We start from the raw sequence: 20908 nt of genomic DNA on the forward strand, positions 1-20908 counted from the left end.
TAAATGATCTACCTTTTTTGTCTCCAAGAAATCCTGGCTATATTCTTTTGCTGAGGGTGGAGGAGTTAATAAAGAGGCAGTGCTTTAGGATGGAGAATGATGAGGGAAAGGAACCGCTTTGCATTTTAGTCACCCAAAGTCCCTGTGCTCACCTCTATTGTGGTACTAGACCAGCCAGAGGGTGTTTCCTTTAGAATGTCTTGGTTCCTGGCTTTCGTTGATGACCCAATGCCTATAATTTCTTAGAAGTCAGCCTGTATAAAAGACATGCATATTTTCTGCTGTGACACAAATAACTAAAGATGGCATCAAGGACTATTTCAGGTGCCCACTATGGGGCATATAAAAGATCTCGGTCTATTTATAGCTGAGGTGGGTCAAAGGAGACACCCACTAAAAGAGCTCCCCCAAAGTGCAAATACATACTGACTAGCACCTGGAGAGGACAGCTAGGCTCTGCAGGTAATCTGGGAAATGAACCTTTTTACTGGAGCTATTAAAAGATGGTGCAGAAAATTATGATGCAGGATACTAATGAGTTTGGACATTGTCCTGTTAGAGCCACTAAAGTTGTTGAACAGAGGAGCAATAATAAGATCAAGGTCACATCAGTTGTTTTCAAACTTTCAGTCACTGAATTCTCTATTCATACTAATTTTTTCTTAGACACTCAAAAGTTTAACCTAGATGAAAGTAAAGCAGCTCTGGCACACGTGTGCACATATAAACACACAGTCATCTGTTGCACTCTTAAAAGCAGTTTGAAAAATTGAGCTTTGGATGCCTTATGCAGAGGATTGATCATAATATTCTCAGCATCTTGGTGCAGTACTGTGTGCAAAGGGGGACTCAGTGTTTGTACACTGAGTGCAAGTTCTAGGACATAGAATTTCCGAACAATTAGAGGGAAGTTTTAAAAGTCTTAACTTTAGATCATGAAATTCAGCTAACAGATATATTAATCCAAATGATGAACAGGTCATGATAACTAATAGAAGGAATTTTTCCTCGTTATTAAAACAATTACACCAGAGGCAAGCTAGCCTGCCACTTAGACAAATCACACTCTAAGTTTTCAATTCTAATTTCAGTTTTTCTCTTATAAGCAAGTCTTTTAGAAAATTCTTTTTACATTACCTAAAGGCACACCATGCATTACAAAAACTAAAAGTACATGCATAAAAGCATTCAAAAGAAAATTACAGCTGTGGCTCCTTTCTTATCTGCCAACCTTAGAAATGACTCTTTTACTCTTACAGGGCTTTCAAAAAACACTCAAGATATAATTAAAAGCAGAACTGATGCTCTTTGTCCATTGAATTGATTCAGTGTATGTACCCTTCAAACTGATTTTAGGTTCCAATTACACACAAAACAATTAGTCTGTATTTTTCCATTTGGTCCATGCCTAAGTGATAAAAAGAAAATTATGACTATATTCTCCCAAGCTGCCACGATGATGAATGGGGTAATAACCATACTATCTCCATGTCATGAGAACTCATGATAATAAGAATGAGCATTAAGTATTTTATTTATGGCAAAGATTTTATGAACTAAAGTCCAAAATACATACAGATGCTTAATAACTAAAGGAAAAGGCTACATAAATGCAATCTTAGACATATAACAACCAACACCACTACCCAAGCAGCTTGCTCTCAAACTTCTACCAATGTGACAACCATTAGATACCCATAATAATTTTAACAAAAATTTAGAGAGGCAAATCTAAGTTTCTAACAGTGTACTATCATCTAAATGACCATTTCTAGAATAGACCTCTGTTCTAAAACAAGGGTACCCATACTGACAAAGGTGTTTTGTTAACTATAAAGCAAGCATTATTCAAATGTAAAGGCTTGGTTAATAACCAGTTGCTATTACACCAGCTTTGTAGGTTAGCATTTTATTCATTCACCCAACATCAGGAGCTTTGGTTTCCTCGACTGCAAAATGCAAATACCTATCATCTTCACTGAGTTGTTATAAAGATTCCATTATTAATAGACATTCAATAAACAGCAAATTCCTTTGATGGCCAAGCACTGCACTGGACCCTGGAGGCATTAAGAATATAAAGAGGTCCTGTTCTCAAGAAGCTCAGAATCCCTGGGATCACCTACAATTCCTGATAAGCTTCAACTGTTTTTTTCCTGGTATCAAACAGGGAGGGAAAGTTCAGGAGAAAAGACAGACGTGTTTTACAAAAAGCAACAAGTTTATTAATATCATGTATTCTGATGTGTATCAAAGTTTCAAGGTCATTTTGAACCTCAAATAAGAAATCACAGTATTTAGTATGAATTAAAAAGGAAAAAAAAGGAAAAGGTAGTAATTGTCATTCATGGGTTTCAGTCCAAAATGAAAATGTAGAAAACATTTACTTTGGTGGATCTGTATTGATGCCATACTTCTCCTTGAGAAGCTTCAACTGTTCCTCCTTCTTCTTTGTGTCCATCTTCTGAAATGCCTAGAAATGTGGTAAGCACCAAAGTTGAATTACCGATCTACAGCCAAATGAATTTCACCAATAGCATTAGCCAAAAAATAGTCACAGTAGACATATATCATCACAGTACAGTTCTACACTAATTTTCAAATGAGATCACCACACAGTGAGAACTTAGCTATACTTACCCTGTTGGCATTATAGTACAAAACCACAAGGTATCTGTTACAAACATTGAATCCCGATAGGTGATCACATGCATTCTTGGCATCAAAGATGTCCTCATAGACCACATAAGCTGTTCCTCTAGTTTCAGGTGTGTTCCCCCTGGAGAGTTAAATCAAACTTAATTAAGATATATGTTTACCTGAACATTGAGTTGAATAACAGAACTGTCTTTTAAACTGGTAACTGTCTTTTAAAGACAGTAAACTGAAATATGTTTTTAAGTATTTTGAAATCAACCGGAAGCCATCAGAGGAAATAAACATGGATAGATAAACTAGATAATCCTCTAATTTCTTGAATTAGGTAATTTTGTTTTTTGTTTTTATCTTAAGTAAAACATCTATAGGTCAAGCTTACTGTTATATCAGGAATACCAGGAACACAGTTACTACACAGAACTCAGCTTCTCGCCACCCTATCTGGCTCTACATTGCTTTTTTTTTTGAGACAGAATCTCACTCTCGCCTAGGCTGGAGTGCAGTGGCACGATCCCAGCTCATTGCAACCTCTGCCTCTCAAGTTCAAGTGATTCTCGTGCCTCCTAAGTAGCTGGGACTACAGGCATGTGCCACCGTGCCCAGCTAATTTTTGTATTTTTAGTAGAGATAGGGTTTTGCCATGTTCCCCGGGTTGGTCTCGAATTCCCGACCTCAAGTGATCGAGCTGCCTCAGCCTCCCAAGGTGTTGAGATTACAGGCATGAGTCACCAAACCTGGTCTACATTCATTTTTAATACAACTCAAACTCTAATGCATGATACAGCTGTGTGGCTGGGGAGAAGGTTTAGGCTTCTGCAAAGATGGGAGTGGAAGTGTGCTTATAGATAGGGTTATCTGTGAGCAAGGGCAGAATGCTGGAAGGTGACTGGAAGTGGAAACTAGACCTTACTCATAGATATGGGGCTGCTGTTAGTGTAGGTATTCCTGGCCACTTCCTTCCTTCACTTCACCAGCTTCCTCTGAGAAAGGTAGAGAAGTGTGAGGAGCAACAGAACGCTAAATTGCAGGCAGCAGATGGCCATGTGATTGTCAGTGGGGACAATGGGTAGAGTTCCCACTCAGTTCATGCTCTGGATGACAAGATGGCCCCCTTGCCTCCATCTGTGTTCTGACCACCCAGTGCAACTGTGGAATGAGGTGTAAGATTGTGGGCTGACTTTCCATCTGCCACAGTCCCTACATAGGGTTGAATAAAAGCAGTGGAGCCATGGGAAGTGGAGGCACATGCCTAGACTTGATCTAGGGCAAGACTACAGTCCGGGCCCTGCTCAAGCTTCTGCTTCCTATAAAATTGAAAAGGTACAGGGTGCTGGGGGTGATTGGAGAGTGCCAGTGTCAATGAATACACTCACTTTGTCAGGTTACATGGGCCTGATCACGGGTTTTAGAATGTTCTTTAGGCTCTGGGAAGTCTTAACAACTTTCAGACTTGTGACTTTTAAAAACTTAACAAGATTTTCAGTTCCTTAAGAGCAAAGGTGGTCTTATGCCTACTTCATTTACTCCTATGGTGCCGCACATAAGGCAGACGCTAATATGCCTTTGAAAGGTGGAGATCTACTTTCTCCTATCAATTCTCTCACACACACTTTCTCCAGGAAGCTCAAAACAAAACAAAGCAACTCTCTTTCTTCCTCTTACATCTTCCTAGGAACTAGCATAGGGATAGACACTAACCCCACTTTAACGACTCTCCATCTCAAGTGTCCCAGTCTTAATTATCAGCCTCACATCTTGAGAGCTGTATTATAATCTGAACATATATATATATATATATATATATATATTTTTTTTTTTTTTTTTTTTTTTGAGATGGAGTCTTGCTCTGTGGCCCAGGCTGGAGTACAATGACGCTATCTTGGCTCACTGCAACCTCCACCTCTCGGGTTCAAGTGATTCTCCTGCCTCGGCCTCCTGAGTAGCTGGGATTACAGGCACCCGCCGCCATGCCTGGCTAATTTGTTTTATCTTTAGTAGAGACAGGGTTTCACCATGTTGGCCAGGCTGGTCTCAAACTCCTGACCTCATGATCTGCCTGCCTCAGCTTCCCAACATGCTGGGATTACAAGCATGAGCCACTGTGCCTGGCCAATTTGAACTTTTAAAAGCATGTATTTGTGCCTACCATGTACAGAGCACCGAGCTAACATTATTTTCTTATTTTTTTGAGACAGTGTCACGCAATTCTCATGCAAGTGTGTGCCACCATGCCTGGCTAATTTTTGTATTTTTGGCAGAGATGGGGTTTCGCCATGTTGGCCAGGCAGGTCTCCAACTCCTGGCCTCAAGTGATCCACTTTCCTCAGCCTCCCAAAGTGCTGGGATTATAGTTGTGAGCCACTGCGCCTGGCCATAATATTACTTTCTTGATTGGCATTAAAAGCTTTGAGTAGGAATAACATCTGATCATGTAACTTAGCCTCTCTGAGCTTCAGCTGCCTCACATGTCCAGTGCCATCAGGCTCTATCATGTGCCCTACCTTCCATGTGGGTCTAATAATCAAAAGAGGTAACAAGTATGAAAGAGTTTTAAAAAGTACAAAGTACCAAGTGTCTGCCACATGCCAGGCAGGGTCAAACCAAATCATCCTGGTTTGACTGGGACCATACAGGTTTTAGTATTGAAAGTCCAGTCTCCCAGAAAATCTCTCAGTACTGGACAAACTGGGAAGGTTGGTCACCCTAGTGCCAGGTGCCAGGTATACAATAAAGGATGACCATAGTTGTGGAACAGAAAAACAGCTGTTTCTCAATCTATAATTTAGACCTAAGCTCCTGTACCTTAAAATTCTGTGTTTATACTGTGTTCTTTCTGTGACAGGCACTAGAAATACAATAGTGAAAAAGACAAGAATCATCCCTTCCTCCAAGCTGATATTCAGGCAGGAGAGAGACACTTAATAAATATGAAATAATTATAAATCTTAAGAAATGTTTCAGCCCAGCACAGTGGCTCATGCCTGTAATCCCAGCACTTTGGGAAGCTGAGGCGGGAGGATCACCTGAGGTTAGGAGTTGAAGACCAGCCTGGCGAACATGGTGAAACCCCATCTCTAGTAAAAACACAAAAATTAGCTGGGTGTGGTGGTGGACGCCTGTAATCCCAGATACTCAGGAGGCTGAGGCTGGAGTATCACTTGAACCTGGAAGAGGAGGTTGCAGTGAGCCGAGATTGTGCCATTGCACTCTAGCCTAGATGACAAAAGTGAAACTCTGTCTCAAAAAAAAAAAAGTTTCATAAAGGAAGTAGAAAGCTGTAACAGATTAGTGGGAAACAGGGAGCTACTTCAGCTAGGGTGGTCAGGGAAAACCTCTCTGAAAAGGTGACACTGAAGCTGAAACCTGAAGAATGAGAAGGAGCCAGGCATGAGATAAGCTGGTGAAAACCAATCCAGATACAAGGACTAGACGCACAAAGTTTCTGAGCTGCTCTGCACTCTTCTCAAGATGCCCCTGCTTTATTCCTTGTCCTTTCATTTTGGCTTTCTGAAACATTCTCTAACTTCATTAAGCATCCCTTAATTGAATGCTATCAATAAACTTTATAATGCTTTTATAAACCAATCATAACCACTTTTTCTATTTTTATTTTTTTTGTTTTTTTGAAACAGGGTCTCACTCTGTTGCCCAGACTGGAGTGCAGTGGCGCGATCTTGGCTCACTCACTGCAGTCTCTGCCTCCCAGGTTCAAGTGATTCTCCCACTTGAGCCTCCCAAGTAACTGGGATTACAAGCACGTGCAACCACGCCCAGCTATTTTTTGTATTTTTTGGTAGAGATGGCATTTCATCATGTTGGCCAGGCTGGTCTCAAACTCCTGACCTCTGGTGATCTGCCTGTCTAAGCCTCCCAAATTGCTGGGATTACAGGTGTGAGCCACTGCATCTGGCCTATTCTATTTTCTATATTACTCATTTAGTATACATTGGGTGCTATCAACACAAAAACAAAAAGAATATATGGTACCAGCCCTGGAGGAACTCAGCCTGCTTGGGGCAACAGATGAGTACAGAGACAACAGCAAAACCGCATGTTAACCTGGGAGAGACACTTGGAAATGCTACAGGAGCAGAGAAGGAGTGGCTAATGAACACAAGGAAGGAAAACTCTGTGATAAAGTACCTTCACAGACACTGCCTAATTTGATCCAAACTAAATATTTTTTTTTTGAGATGGAGTCTTGCTCTGTTGCCCAGGCTGGAGTGCAGTGGCATGAGCTTGGCTCACTGCAACTTCCGCTTCCCAGGTTCAAGTGATTCTCCTGCCTCAGCCTCCCAAGCAGCTGGGATTACAGGTGCCTGCCACCATGCCCAGCTAATTTTTTTTTTTGTATTTTTAGTAGAGATGGGGTTTCACCATGTTGGCCAGGATGGTCTCGATCTCCTGACCTTGTGATCCACCTGCCTCAGCCTCCCAAAGTGTTGGGATTACAGGTGTGAGCCACCGTACCCAGGCACTAAAATTCTTTTAAGACAAGTAGGTTGGGAAGACTGCATTTCGTAGATAATTAAAGCCCAGATAAGGTTAAATATTTTGCCCAGTTTCATAAGAGTAGGCAAGCTAGTATTTAAACCCAGGCCTTACAACCAATCCATGCTGCTTCAACGTTAAAAGCTAAAAGGCCACCACCCAAATTATCTCATACAAAAGAAAACCAAAAAAGCTAGGCTACTAGTCACACACATGGCCAGTAACAGGGCCTGAAGTAGAATCTTGTCTCCTAATTTTGAGACAAAATCAGGTCTTGAACTCCTGATTGTGTGTGTGTGTGTGTATGTGTGTGTGTGCAGACCTGAGTGTGTGAGACAGAGTCTCACCCCATTGCCCAGGCTGGAGTGAAATGGCATGATCTCAGCTCACTGCAACCTCCGCCTCCTGGGTTCAAGTGATTCTCTTGCCTCAGCCTCCCAAGTAGCTGGGATTACATGTATGTGCCACCATGCCCGGCTAGTTTTTTGTTTCTTTAGTAGAGATGGGGTTTCACCATGTTGGCCAGGTTGGTCTTGAACTCCTGACCTCTGGTGATCTGCCCACCTCAGCCTCCCAACCTGTTGGGATTACAAGCAGGAGCCACCACGCCCGGCTTGAACTCCTGGCCTTGTACACCATTCTTAACATATGTAGAGCAGGGTTGCTTAACCTAGAGTCCATGTATCCCCTGAAATATACGCAACATGTGTGTTCTTCTGCGGAGAGGGTCCAAAATTTTAACAGATGCCCAAAGAGGACTGAGACCTCCTAGAAAGGACAGCTGGTCTATGACACTTTCACTTTCATCCCCATCTGAGTACCAATGATCATGCATTTCTAGCTCTTGGTTTACTCCCTGGAGGACAGTGTCATTAAAAAGGAGGGCCCTCAAGACCTCACAGTCCTAAAGCCTGGAAGGAGCCCTCAGGTCATACAAGACAGAATTCCGACTAGAAATAAAAACTTTATACGTAGTCATTATGGTGGTAAAATAATAATTTTTTTTTTTTTTTTTTTGAGACAGAGTCTTGCTCTGTTGCCCAGGCTGGAGTGCAATGGCACAATCTTGGCTCTCAGCTGACTGAAACCTCCGCCTCCCGGGTTCAAGTGATACTCCTGCCTCAGCCTCCCGAGTAGCTGGGATCACAGCCAAGCGCCACCACACCTGGCTATTTCTGTATTTTTTGTAGAGACAGGGTTTCTCAGTGTTGGTCAGGCTGGGCTCAAACTCCTGACCTCAGGTGATCCGCCCACCTCGGCCTCCCAAAGTGCTGGGGTTACAGGCATGAGCCACCGTGCCCAGTCAATTATAATTGTTTTTTTTTTTTTTTTTTTTTTTTGAGACGGAGTTTCGCTCTTGTTACCCAGGCTGGAGTGCAATGGCGCCATCTGGGCTCACCGCAACCTCCGCCTCCTGGGTTCAGGCAATTCTCCTACCTCAGCCTCCTGAGTAGCTGGGATTACAGGCATGCGCCACCATGCCCAGCTAATTTTTTGTATTTTTAGTAGAGACGGGGTTTCACCACGTTGACCAGGATGGTCTCGATCTCTTGACCTCGTGATCCACCCGCCTCGGCCTCCCAAAGTGCTGGGATTACAGGCGTGAGCCACCGCGCCCGGCCCTATAATTTTTTTTAAATAAAAACTTTAGAATTCCTTTCAGATGGACTCTTAAGCCACTAGCCCTTTCATACAAGTTAGGGTGTCAGAGGCGATGGTACTACGTAATGTGGAGGTTCAATTTAGAATCAGAAGATTTTACCACTAAGCACTGTGAGACTAGAAAGGTACTTTTACTCTCAGGGCTATAGTTTCGTTAATGCAAATAAAAGCACTTATTATGGTTAATGATATTCGGTAGATATCCAGCAAATATCACTTGCAGGTATGAACTCCAATAAATTAAAACACGAAAGCTTGTAATTAGATGTTTTCCCCTATACTTTTAAATCTTCAATTGAAGAGCTGTAGTTGAAAATATCATTTTTTTTTTCTGTTACTTTTATACTCCTTTACTTAGTTTATTCAGATTCTGGGGTTAAAGAGACAGTGATGATTGTTGAGAAAATTACAGAGCTACTGCATACAAAAAACAGTGTAACACCTGGCTTTACAAATAGTAGGTATGCAATAAATGTTAGTTCTTTCCCTTCTCAACCAGTTTCCTCAAAGCATTCATTGAAACTCAGATCCTCTTCTTGGCTCTCATTGAGCTGGATCATTAAGGTCTCAGTAGGTTTTTTCCCCCCTTCAAAAAGATCTCATCTCTCTGATCTCAATCTGTTAATCTCTAGGCTCTTGGTAAGGGTTGCTGCACTACACACCGCACAGGGTGGCCTCGCCGTCAGCTATAATTCTGAGATTACAGATTATGCTATCATTTTCTTTAAATGACCCAGTAAGACTCACACTCTGATTTGACGAATAGGTCCATATTTCCCAAATATATCATACATTTCTTCAGCTGTGATTTTGTATGGCAAATTTCTTATATACAATATCCGATTTACTTCAGGCGGAAGTCGAATCTAAAATGAGAAATATGTATTGTTATTATAATTAGGAGAAGTGCTACCATTTAAAAAAATTCTTAATGATACATAATAATAAAAAGTTGTGAATAAGAGGTATAATTTGATGTTTCTGAAAATGCCAAGATCTTTGAAAAAGCAACAGAGGCTGGGTGCAGTGGCTCATGCCTATAATCCCAGCACTTTGGGAGACCAAAATGGGAGGATCACTTGAGCCCAGGAGATTGAGACTAGCCTGGACAACATAGTGAGACCCCCATCTCTACAAAAAATTTTAAAACCTAGCCAGGCATGGTGGCAGGTACCTGTAGGCCTCCTCAAGCTTTACCGCTATCAATCCTGCTAACACCTGAGTTGGCCTGTACCCTCTTCCCTATCCATCCCAAGAGATGATCTTGATTCTTGTTTCTTAGAGAAAATAGACATGGCCAATTGGTAAATACTTTTCATCTATATCTACCTACTTTCCCTCTATTACTATGCCAACCTTCATCTACTCAAAACCTTCACTTCTCAACTTAACCTATCTTTCTTCCATATCAATCTGCTGGACTGATCCCATTGGCATAAAAATATACCTGTATCACACATCTTTTAAAAGTCAACTATTTGGCCGTGCATGGTGGCTCATGCCTGTAATCCTAGCATTTTGGGAGACCAAGGCAGGTGGATCACTTGAGGTCAGGAGTTCGAAAACCCCATCTCTACTAAAAATACAAAAAGTTAGTCGGTCATGGTGGTGGGCACCTGTAATCCCAGCTACTCAGGAGGAGGCTGAGGCAGGAGAATTGCTTGAATCCAGGAGACAGAGGTTGCAGAGAGCCAAGATTGCACCACTGCACTCCAGCCTGGGCGACACAGTGAGAGTCCATCTAAAAAAAAAAGTCAACTATCATCCAATTTCCCTATTTCCTGTTTACACGAGAACTCATGAGCAGAATGTCTTTGCTGTTTCCAGTTTCTCAACTTCCACCATCTTTTCAACCCACTGCAATCAAGTTTTATCCACTAAAATGATTCCTATCATCAAGGCCACCAAAAGTCTCCATTTACATAGCCAGTAGTCAATTGTCTAACTTTTCTTTCCTTTTTTTTTTGACTCGGGGTCTTGCTCCGTCGTCCAGGCTGAAGTGCTGTGCAGAGGCACAATCACGGCTCAAGCAATCCTCCCACCTTAGCCTCCTAAAGTGCGGTGATTACAGGCATGAGCCACATTGCCTGGCCTGACTTCATCTTATACCTCTAAGCGTTTTATAGTTGACTAATCTTTTCTTTGAGTTCTTTTTTTTTAAGTCTCTGTAACACTGCACTCTCAAACACTAGAATGTAAGCAGAAGGACTTGTTTTATTCACTGCTATATCCCAATACATAAGACTAGTCTGGCACATAGTAGCTGTTCAATAAATATAACTGATCAATTATTTCCCATATGGCAAGATAGTAGGTGATAAAAAAATACTGTTTCAATTCATATATTAATGAAGGATCCAAAAAGTTCCATGATCCCAGGCCCTAGTTTTTGGTGAACCATTTAGTTAGTTATCGAGGACTCGTCTGCGCTATCGACTTTTAGCCAAGGAGATAATCCTAACGCCAGGTCCTTAGGTGCAGGTCAAGCAAAGAGACCATAGGGGTAACACTATCACTGACACTAGGGTAGAGACTGAGGAACTCTCAAAAGGGGTGAATGCAGAAATGTCGCTCAAGGAGCGTATCTCTGAGGATGAGACCAGGATAGTGTCTTCGTTGACAGGGTAGGAATTCCGGGGTTCTCCGCTCTGGGGACGGAGGAGGGGCAAGAATGCTTCGATCCACGCCGCTGAGAAAGTCAAACCCGAAGTTCTTCCACCCTCCACAGAACACCCGATACTCACGTTCGCCCTCTTGGCCGCTTGCATCGCCATCTTGGCGGGCTGATGAGGTTACCGTAGCAAATACTGAAATTCCTCCGGCCACCTCCGGAGCTCGCTCGGCTTCGGGCGTTTCACCGCGTTAGATGCAGTACTTCAACATCCAGGATCCGCCGGAAGCTCTAACAGCATCCCCGGAATAGCGCCGTCTCACGCCGAGACGCGCTGACGTAGCATCCCCCTTCGAATAGACTCCGGGGTAAAACCGAGCCTGAGCGAGACGCAAGGCCGGAAGATGGAAAGGCGAGCGTCCAAGACACTTCCGGGTTCTGTAGCGTAAAGGGCGGGGCGTAGCCTCCAAAAGGGGAGATGTTCCGGTAGGGGAGGGCCTGAGCAGAGGGACCTGGGTGGAGGGGGCGGGGCCTGAGGAGGACGGTGAGCTGGGGTGGAGCCCAGGTGAGTAGCTGGGGGGCGGAGGAGGCGGGGCCTGAGCTGGGTTTGACAGGTGGGGCGAGACCTAGGTCAGTAGCGGGAGAGGGCGGGGCCTGAGGAGGGTGCTGAGCGCTGGGGCGGGGCCCAGGTGATAGGGAAGGGGGCGGGGCCTGAGGAGGTGCTGAGCTTGGGTGGGGCCCAGGTGAGTAACGGGGCGGGGACACAGGGCCTGAGGAGGGTGGTGAGAAGTGGGATGCGGCCTGAGGAGGGTGCTGAGAACTGGTGTGGGGCCCAGGTGAGTATCGGGGAGGGTCGGGGCCTGAGGGCGGTGAGCTGGGGCGGGACCCAGGTGAGTAGCGGGAGGGGGCGGGACCTAAGGAGGGTGGTGGAGGTGGGGCGGGGTCCAGATGTGTAGCGCGAGGTGGTGGGGCCTGAGGAGAGCGGCGAGAGGTGGGGTGGGGCCCAGGTGAGTAGCGGGCGGGGGCAGGGCCTGCTGTGGTGCCCCTTGGTTGCGGCGTGCGTGGGCAGATGTGGAAGACGCGAGGTTGGGCCTGGGCCTCTAGCCGTGGGCAAGGCAGAGTCTCCGGGATTCTGGCGGCTTGTGTCACGGCTGACGCTGTAACTATACCCCGAATCTCCGACCCTGGAGGGGCCTTCAGGTTGAGCCTCAGCTGATCCGGGGTCTGTAATCCCCACTGCGACGCCCGCCGGACTCCCACCTCACCCCCGCCTCGGCGGCCCGAGTCCTCTTGCTGCCCTACCAGTCCACTCTTTATTTCCTTAGACCAGCTTTACACGACTCTGGGGGAAGCATCCGGTTTCTTGCCTGTCTATTGTAAATCTACTCCAGGTTTGCTCTGGAAAGGCCTGGGGTGGCCGCATCCTGTCCTGCCCCCTCCTCCTTCACTGGGGCAGTTCCAGGACGATCTTGCCCATGTTCTTGTTGCTCTCCATGTACTTATGGGCTTCCTGGATTTCGGTCACTGGGTAGATTCTGTCCAGAACCGGCAGTAGACGTTGGGGTCCCTCCATGGAGAAGTGGGGCAGAATTTGCTCCGTGAAAGCATTCACTAGCATTTGCTTGTACTAAGACAAGGGAAAGGAGATCATCAGCCTGGAAGAGAGCCTCACCCTGCCCTCCACATCCTTCTCAGCTTTCCTGCTCTCTCTGAAATCACATGTCTGAAAAAGCACACAGGGACACTTAACCTCTCGCTTCCCAGCATGTGTGTGCAATACCCCCCTGAAAGAGTGATGTGCCATCTCAGAATATGTCTGATAGGTATATTGTTCATTTTGAGATGAAAACATTGGAGAAATTGTAGTTTCAGAAAAGGCTAGCTGACCTGCCTCTTCTTGCATGTAGCAAATCATAAAGATTCCTCTGGGAGGGGTACCCTCCTCATGCTAGGGCAAGAAAACAGCCCTTATCACCAAAGACTGAAAACAGGGCTACAATGGATCTGAATAAATATGCTTAAGGAAGTAACCCTAATCTTCCACTAGTTTTATGCCCTCCACCCTGCCCCATATATCTCCTAGTGACTTCCCTAGAAACTTAACCATCCCTAGCCAGACTTTGTGTTGTTATTTCTTCTCAAATTTATTGTTCTTTGTCTAAAAATTACAAAAGCATCTTACTTTGGCCACTTCTTCAGACTTCACTCTCTTGTGAAGATCCCTATATACATTTAAAATGCATAAAATCTGGTCGGGCACAGTGGGTCACACCTGTAATCCCAACACTTTAGGAAGCCAAGGTGGGTGGATTACTTGAGCCCAGGAGCTTGAGATCAGCCTGGGCAACATGGTGAAACCATGTCTCTATAAAAAATACAAGCTGGGCATGGGGTATGCCTTTACTTTTAGCTACCCAGGAAGGTGATTGTGCCACTGCACTCCAGCCTGGGTGACAGAGTAAGACCCTGTCTCAAAAAAAATAAAAAGAAAAAAAAGTACATGCTTATCAATTTGGTTTCTAGATCCAGCTGAAGAAACCACATAGGAGCTAAAGACGGGTTACAGGTGATCTCTGGCTCCCCTGTACCTCCAAATGTGTGACTTCTGTACCAGATAAAGACTGAAGCCTGAAGTAAAATGTTAGTGTCACTGAAAGCCTAAGAATTGTTTTTAAATAAAGGCTTCACTCAGGAGGCAGCCACAGATAGGACTCAGGCTCAATGCAAAAAGGATGCTTAAGCTCTCCTGTCCCTCAGCAGATATAAAACCCCATGGTAGAAACATTCGCAAAGTTGGTACCCACTAGACTGACAGATGGAAGATTTCAGGAGCATATAATCTTTTTTTTTTTTTTAATGGGGTTTTGCTATGTTGCCCAGGCTATGGTGCAGCAGCTATGCACAGGCACAATCATAGCTCACTGCAGCCTCGAAACTCCTAGGCTCAAGCAATCCTCCGCCTCAGCCTTCCAAGTCCCCAAGCTGGGACTACAAGTGAGTGCCACTGTTCTGGGCATGGAACCAGGCCAAGGCTTACTTAGTTTTTACTCACCTAAGAGTCTTTCTTAGCACATTGAGATGAATTTGGCCTTTGAAAACAAATTCTTGGAACTACTAGAAGTACTTCCCAATATGGTCTGTGCTTTGTTCATTCTATCAGAATGTTCAGATAATATGTGAAGTATCAGCTACACTCTTCATGATACCGAAGGCTCTATTGACCAATCTGAATCAGTTCTCTGAAATCAGGTTCCCTATTTATCTTCGTAAGGGCAGGTTTCTTCATAGAAACTAACCTCCCTAACCTAAGATAGAGCTTCCTTTCTTGGGATAATGTAAGTGAACCATACTTTTTCTGGGTTAAATCACGTTTTCTTTTCATTCATCACTCACCTTATTGTCCCTAGATCTCAGCAAACTGGTGATCAGACTTCCTCGCTTAAAAAGTAGCTTTGATAACAGGGGCCCATTGATGTCAGCTCCTCCTATCAGACCATAGAGAACCCAGCGACCATCAAGAGCCAGGCAGTTGACATTCTTCTCCCAGTAGGATCCGCCTATGCAGTCTAGAATAAGATTAACTCCAGCACCTTCCATAGGAAACAGATTTGTGATGTTTGATACAGAAAGCTTGGTGCAAAATAAGATACCATGATATATTTGTAGATTATGGATGTAAATGAATACAGATACAAATGGTAAATCTATAGGTTGGAATTAAAAATACTGCTTGAAAAACCGTTGTAAATGGAGTTTAGATAGCGGGACTCTGTCATAGCATGTGTTCACCCTTTATGATGCCTAGCTACAGCAAGAAGGAAGTGAGTCAACACTATGACCTAGAAACTCCTCTCATGCCAAAATAAGTACAGTCCCACTGACACCCAGTCATGATTGAGAACAGAATACAGGAGGTCCAATTTAGGCTAGTTGTTTACATCGAAGTTAGAAAGTGTCTGCACTGGGTTACTGGAATTATAGGCTTGCTAGCTTTGCTTTCATCTCTCATTTGCTACCCATATGAAAAATGGAGGTTGGGCTCAGTGGCTCACGCCTGTAATCCCAGCACTTTGGGAAGCTGAGGTGGGCAGATCACCTGAAGTCAGAAGTTTGAGACCAGCCTGACCAACATAGTGAAACCCCGTCTCTACTAAAAATACAAAAATTAGCTGGGCATGGTGTATGCCTGTGATCCCAGCTACTTGGGAGGCTGAGGCTGAAGAATTGCATGAACATGGGAGGCGGAGGTTGCAGTGAGCCGAGATCACCCCATTGCACTCCAGCCTCAGTGACAAAGTGAGACTCTGTCTCAAAAAAAAGGAAAGAAAAAAAGAAAAACGGACAGAGATAAGCCAAAAATAGACAGATCTGGCTTTGGAATACAGAGGTGTGCACATCTACTCACCCATTTAGGGTGCTACCACTCAACCCTACCATGGCCAACTCTAAACTGGTCTCTTCCCCAAGCCTCCTGTTACCTAAGTGTGGAATGGCCAATTGGGAAGAAAAGGTGCTGGATAATTCTAGCCCAACTCTGCGTGATTATCCAGTTTCTAAAGTGTGGATGAATCATCTCTTGCAAGAATGCATATGGAAACCATCTTAGATCTAGATATGACTATCTGTCTCCAGTGGTCAAATACCATAGTACTAGAATTTGGCCAGGGTAGTTGTTGTGCACTTAGTAGAGGCAAGACTGAACCGTAGCATTGGCAACTTTGAGACTGGTGGGGATTTTATTTAATCATCTCTTATATTCCTGCTGAACTGTAGAAGCAGTTGTTTACCGTTGGTGAATTTCAGCGTTGCTTCAGAGAAATCCTCTTCTTTGTAATTGAATCCAGCAGCTGCTCCGAGCTTTTCTGCCATTTGAAGCTTCTGCTGGGAGCCAGCTGTGACCAGAGGAATGGCTCCAGCCATCCGGGTGAGTTGGATCGCAGCTGTGCCCACACCACTCAGTCCTGCATGGATTAGCACGTGGTGTCCAGCCTGAACGTTTCCTGTGACAGAAAGTACAGGGTTGTCTTTACTTTGCAACTGCTGCACAATCCCCACGCAGACATATTCTATCAAGATCACCTGGCTGTTGCACCAAATGCCAAATCAGTCTTTTGCTTTTCCTTTTTTATTGGGGGGGATCTGGTAGGGGTAGGATGCTGTGACTCAAATACAAACTGCCTTGCTTTCTTTAGAGAGCATGTTCTTTGGAGAAAGAAAAAAAGCATATTGACAGTCCCTTTTTGTCTTATTGCCTCTGGCTAAAGTGGAAAACAGGCTTTTGAAACAGGGCTATAAGCAGTCCACATCCATAATCTCTATTTTACCTATGATATAACACCAAAATGCACATCTCTGACTCACCCTGAATAAGTAAGAACAACTATCATTCCCATGGTCACCACCCGAAGCCAGTCCTTCTAGAGTCTGAAACTGACCACCAGCTAGTCTTCCTGATCCAGGCAACACACAGCCACCAGGCTCCTCTTCCTAAGATGGCACTTTCATTATGTTACTTCCTCCTCACAATGTAACTACTTCTCCATTGGCTTTTGCATTGAGTCCAGACAGCTTGATATTCAAGGACACCATGATCTGTCCCCAGCCTCATTTTTCACATGTGACAATAGTCATCCTTCACTACTGAGTACAGTGGCTGGTCTCACCTTGATACTCTTTCTTTTTCTTTGAGACAGAGTCTCACTCTACTGCCCAGGCTGGAGTGCAGTGGCATGATCACGGCTCATTACATCCTTGACGTTCCTGGGCTCAGGTGATCCTCCCACTTCAGCTTCCTGAGTAACTGAGACTACAGGCATGCGCCATCATACCTGGCTAATTTTTGTATTTTTTATAGAAACAGGGTTTTGCCATGTTGCCCAGGCTGGTCTTGAACTCTTGGGCTCAAGTGATCTGCCTTCCAAAGTGCTACAATTATAGGTGTGAGCCATCTGGCCCTGCCCATACTCTTTCTTAGGCCACCTTAGCATGCCTTATGTCCTTCACAAGTCTACCCACCCTTCAAAGCCTTCTCTTCCAAAAAGCTTTCTGACTACCCCTCTCCACACCAACTTTTCCCATCTCCAGCTTCTACTGTAGTTAGAGACAGAGCTCTCCTTCCAAACTCTATGGTCATCTGATCTTACGCGTATGTTGCCTTCCCAGTTACTCTCTTCCCAGTTACTTCCCTGTGTTCTTTAAAGGCAAGGACCAAGTCTTCTTAGACTCCCTTATGTGAGTTCTTGACTGGCCTCAATGGAATTGAGGAGGAATAAATGAGTCAACTGGCCCCTTCTGTTGCACTGGGAACCCCAGAGAGAAGCTCAGCATGATTTTGAGAAGCTGGGACTGCTGCTGGGCCTCCGGTGTTAAGATGTACATAGGCCTCCTATCCAGTGTTATCCAGGCCTTCTATCTGCTAACCATGATTCTCAGCCTCAACATCAAACCCTTCTAACATGGTTTGAGGACCTGGCACTACAAGTGGTACAGCAGGGCCTGGGAGTGCCCTGAAGGATTGCTGGGATTCAAGGTGGCTGATTTATGGGTGTTGAGCCACACTGTGTGGAGTGAGCATGGAGGCCTCCTCACCCACAAGGTGTAACAGCTGGAAGGCGGTGAGCCAGGCCTCTGGGATGGCTGCAGCCTGCAGCAGGGTCAGTCCCTCTGGGATAGGCATGAGGAGCCCCTCGGGGACAGTGACGTACTGAGCCTGGCCCCCACCGGGCAGTAGAGCCATGGCTGCATCCCCGATCTTCCAGTGTCCCTGGCAGCCAGGCCCCAGCTCTGCCACATGTCCAGAGGCCTCAAGTCCCAAAATGTTGCTGGCTCCTGGAGGTGGGTCATATTGGCCTTGTCTCTGCAGAGAAAGAAGTGCACTAAGCAGTGAGCATGATCAGAAATCTGTGTGTCACCACCCTTGGCCCCTCTTCCAATATCCCTGCTTTTTTCATTTTCAGAAATAAATTTCAGGATGAAATCAGGTTTTTGTAAGTCAGGAGAAGAGAAAGGAGAGGCCACTGGTTTTATGCAAATAAACTGGAGGTCACATGATCAGTGGATGTTATAACTGGTAGAGTCCTTAGCTATTTACCTTATCTGAACCTCTTGCTTTACAAATGGAGAAACTGAGTCCCAGGCAGGGAAAAATTAGTAGTGGGATTAGGAACAAAACTGTGGACTCCTTGATGATGGTTCCCATGCATCAAGCACTAGGCTCTGTGCTTACCCCAATCCTCAGAAGCTGTAGAGCAGAGGGACTTAACTAGGAGTGTGTGCCAGAACCACCAGAGGAGTATTTCCAAAGCACACTTGCCTCGGCCCCCATCACGTTTCTCTTGTACCCCAGGGGATTCTGATGCACGTTTCTGAATGACCCCAACCAATGCAGCTGGCCCAGGTCAGTGAATCAGTAGCAGACAGAAGAAAATTCTCAGAGTACTGCCCGCTGTCAGCTGTGGGACTCTCAGAGTGGAAAGAGCTAAGAGGTCTTTGGAGCCACAAAGACCTCAGCTTGAATCCCAGCTCTTCTGATTGCTAGTGTTGTGGCCTTGGGTTTTCTGCTTAACCTCGCTTCAGTTTGTTATCTGTAGAATGAAGAGGGTGAACTGGGTAGCCTGGGGAGTAAATGTGCCCACACCCCACAACAATGTTAGTTCCGCCCTCCTTATCAGGAGGCCTGAGCTGCTGTGGATTAGCAGCGGGTGGATTATGCTTTGCAAATACCCCCACTTGTTTTGTGTGAACCAAGGGGGCTTTCTGGGTTTAGGTCTGGGAAGCCCCAGCGCACCTGCCTGCTGAGTGTGGGGCGGTGCGCGCCTTCACATCTGGTCAGTGTTCACTGAGTGCTGTTGAGAGGGAGGCTCTGGAGTCCCGCCCGCCCCGGCACAGCTGAGCCCGAGGTACCTGCATTAAGTCCGCCCGGTTCAAGGCGCTGGCCGCCACTTTCAGGAGGACTTCACCCTCCCCCGGGCTGGGCTTGTCCACCTCCTTCACGTAAAGGTTTTCTGGTCCACCCGGCTTGTCAAAGTGCACGGCTAACATGTTCTCTGAGGACACAGGGCAGGACAGGAAAGGGCAGGGCAAGGGCCGCTGTGTCCTTGCGGAGCAGCCCAGCTTCAGGCCGGCACCGCGGCGCCCCCTGCCGCCCCGCGCCTTGCTGCGCTGGTCTCCAGCGGACCCGGCCCCAGCCCCGCGCTCCTGCCTGGCAGTTCCCCGGCCGCCTCCAGACCAACCCCACCTGGAAAACAGATTGGAACGGCGGGAGGTGGGATGGCGGTACCAGACTGGAAGCGGCAGAGAAGAACAACGACGAAGAGCGTCAGGCAAATCACACTCCCCCTGAGTTGGAAGCCCCCAGCCCGACCCGGGTCCCCGGCGCCCTTGTGAGTTACTTACTCCTGGCTCGGCTCTCTTCCTGGCGGCTCTGAGTGATTCCGGCTCCTGCGGGTCCCAGTAGCAGAGCCCGAGCCCCAGAGCCCCAGAACTGCCTCTGCCACCACCGGAATGGACGGCTGGACTCTGGGCAGACGGAGGGGTGGGGCTGAGCACAACTACCCTCCCTCTTTTCCCTTTCCTCCTTCTCCCTTTAAAACGCAAAGTTAGAAGCAAGCAAATCAGATTTTCTTGTCCTTTTAGCCTGTAGAAAAAGTCTTTCAGCTTGGGAGAAAATGCGATTCTAGCTCTCACCACAAGGAGAGGAAACTTCCTTCTCTCTAGGGAACGAGACCCAACCTCTTGGCAGACGGATTGGTCCATTTTCCAGGCAAGGCCAGGCTTTTGGCACATTTAATGTAACAGGCTGGCATCCTGCCCATCTTGAGTATGAGTGGGCAAACAGGGTGCTGCTAAGAGAAGAGAGAGGAGCAGTTGCGGGGATGGGGAAGGAAGGCAAAACGCAGTCCTGGGATCCCTCACCACGCCCCTCCTCCTGACAGTCCTGGGGGAGAGGTTCAGCTCCAGGAGAAGGATGCTGGCGATTTTGACTGAGTAAAAGCTGTATCCGTAAGCTACATCAAGGTTTCTCAACTTTGGCACTATTGACATTTTGGACTAGATAATTCGTCGTTGTAGGAGATTGTCCTGTGCATTGTAGGATGTTTAGCAGCATCCCTGGCCTCCTCCCAGTACATATCCATAGCACCCCTTGTAAATTCCTGTTTTAGTAAGAACCTCCCATCCTTGACATCTGATCACCCTCAATATCTGATCAAGTTCCTCATCCTCCACCATCCCCCAAGTGATATCCGACCACTGTGGCCTGTCTTCAGTAAGAATCCTGTTAGGTCAGTTTAAATAGAATCCCCCTTACCCCTAATGCCTCTTCTTACTCATTTTCCATCCATTGACCCCTACGCTGCTCCTTGGCTATTCATTCCCACTTGTCCATGATGCATTCAGAGTTGATCCCGGCCTGTCTCCTCCACTGCAAGACCCCATTGCAGTGGTCCCTGTACCTGTAGTGATGGTGCTGAATAAAGTCTTCCTTAA

General features: G+C 45.9%; 3 protein-coding genes across 3 annotated transcripts in view; 1 reads left to right on the forward strand and 2 right to left on the reverse strand.

Moving 5' to 3' along the window:
- Window positions 1–1516: 1516 nt before the first annotated feature.
- Window positions 1517–11737, reverse strand: SF3B6 (splicing factor 3b subunit 6). The gene is made up of 4 exons (XM_012453333.2): window positions 11556–11737; window positions 9559–9677; window positions 2641–2779; window positions 1517–2473 (listed from the first exon to the last, which is right to left on the reverse strand). The coding sequence occupies exons 1-4, from the start codon at window positions 11583–11585 to the stop codon at window positions 2384–2386; spliced, it is 378 nt and encodes a 125-aa protein (XP_012308756.1). The 5' UTR covers window positions 11586–11737; the 3' UTR covers window positions 1517–2383.
- Window positions 11738–12181: 444 nt separating this feature from the next.
- FAM228B (family with sequence similarity 228 member B) overlaps window positions 12182–20908 on the forward strand; it is a 93903-nt gene continuing 85176 nt past the window's right edge. The window contains exons 1-2 of the mRNA XM_064363897.1: window positions 12182–12258; window positions 16267–16346. The gene's annotated coding sequence lies outside the window, so the exon portion shown is untranslated. The remainder of the gene's footprint in view (window positions 12259–16266; window positions 16347–20908) is intronic.
- On the reverse strand, window positions 12717–20119 carry LOC105717906 (quinone oxidoreductase PIG3). The gene is made up of 6 exons (XM_012453331.3): window positions 19817–20119; window positions 19325–19467; window positions 18011–18278; window positions 16210–16422; window positions 14816–15012; window positions 12717–13049 (listed from the first exon to the last, which is right to left on the reverse strand). The coding sequence occupies exons 2-6, from the start codon at window positions 19460–19462 to the stop codon at window positions 12867–12869; spliced, it is 999 nt and encodes a 332-aa protein (XP_012308754.2). The 5' UTR covers window positions 19463–19467; window positions 19817–20119; the 3' UTR covers window positions 12717–12866.

This window comes from Aotus nancymaae, unplaced genomic scaffold, assembly GCF_030222135.1.
Source record: "Aotus nancymaae isolate 86718 unplaced genomic scaffold, 86718_ANA_hifiasm-v0.15.2.pri h1tg000057l, whole genome shotgun sequence".
NCBI classification, from domain to species: Eukaryota; Metazoa; Chordata; class Mammalia; order Primates; family Aotidae; genus Aotus; species Aotus nancymaae.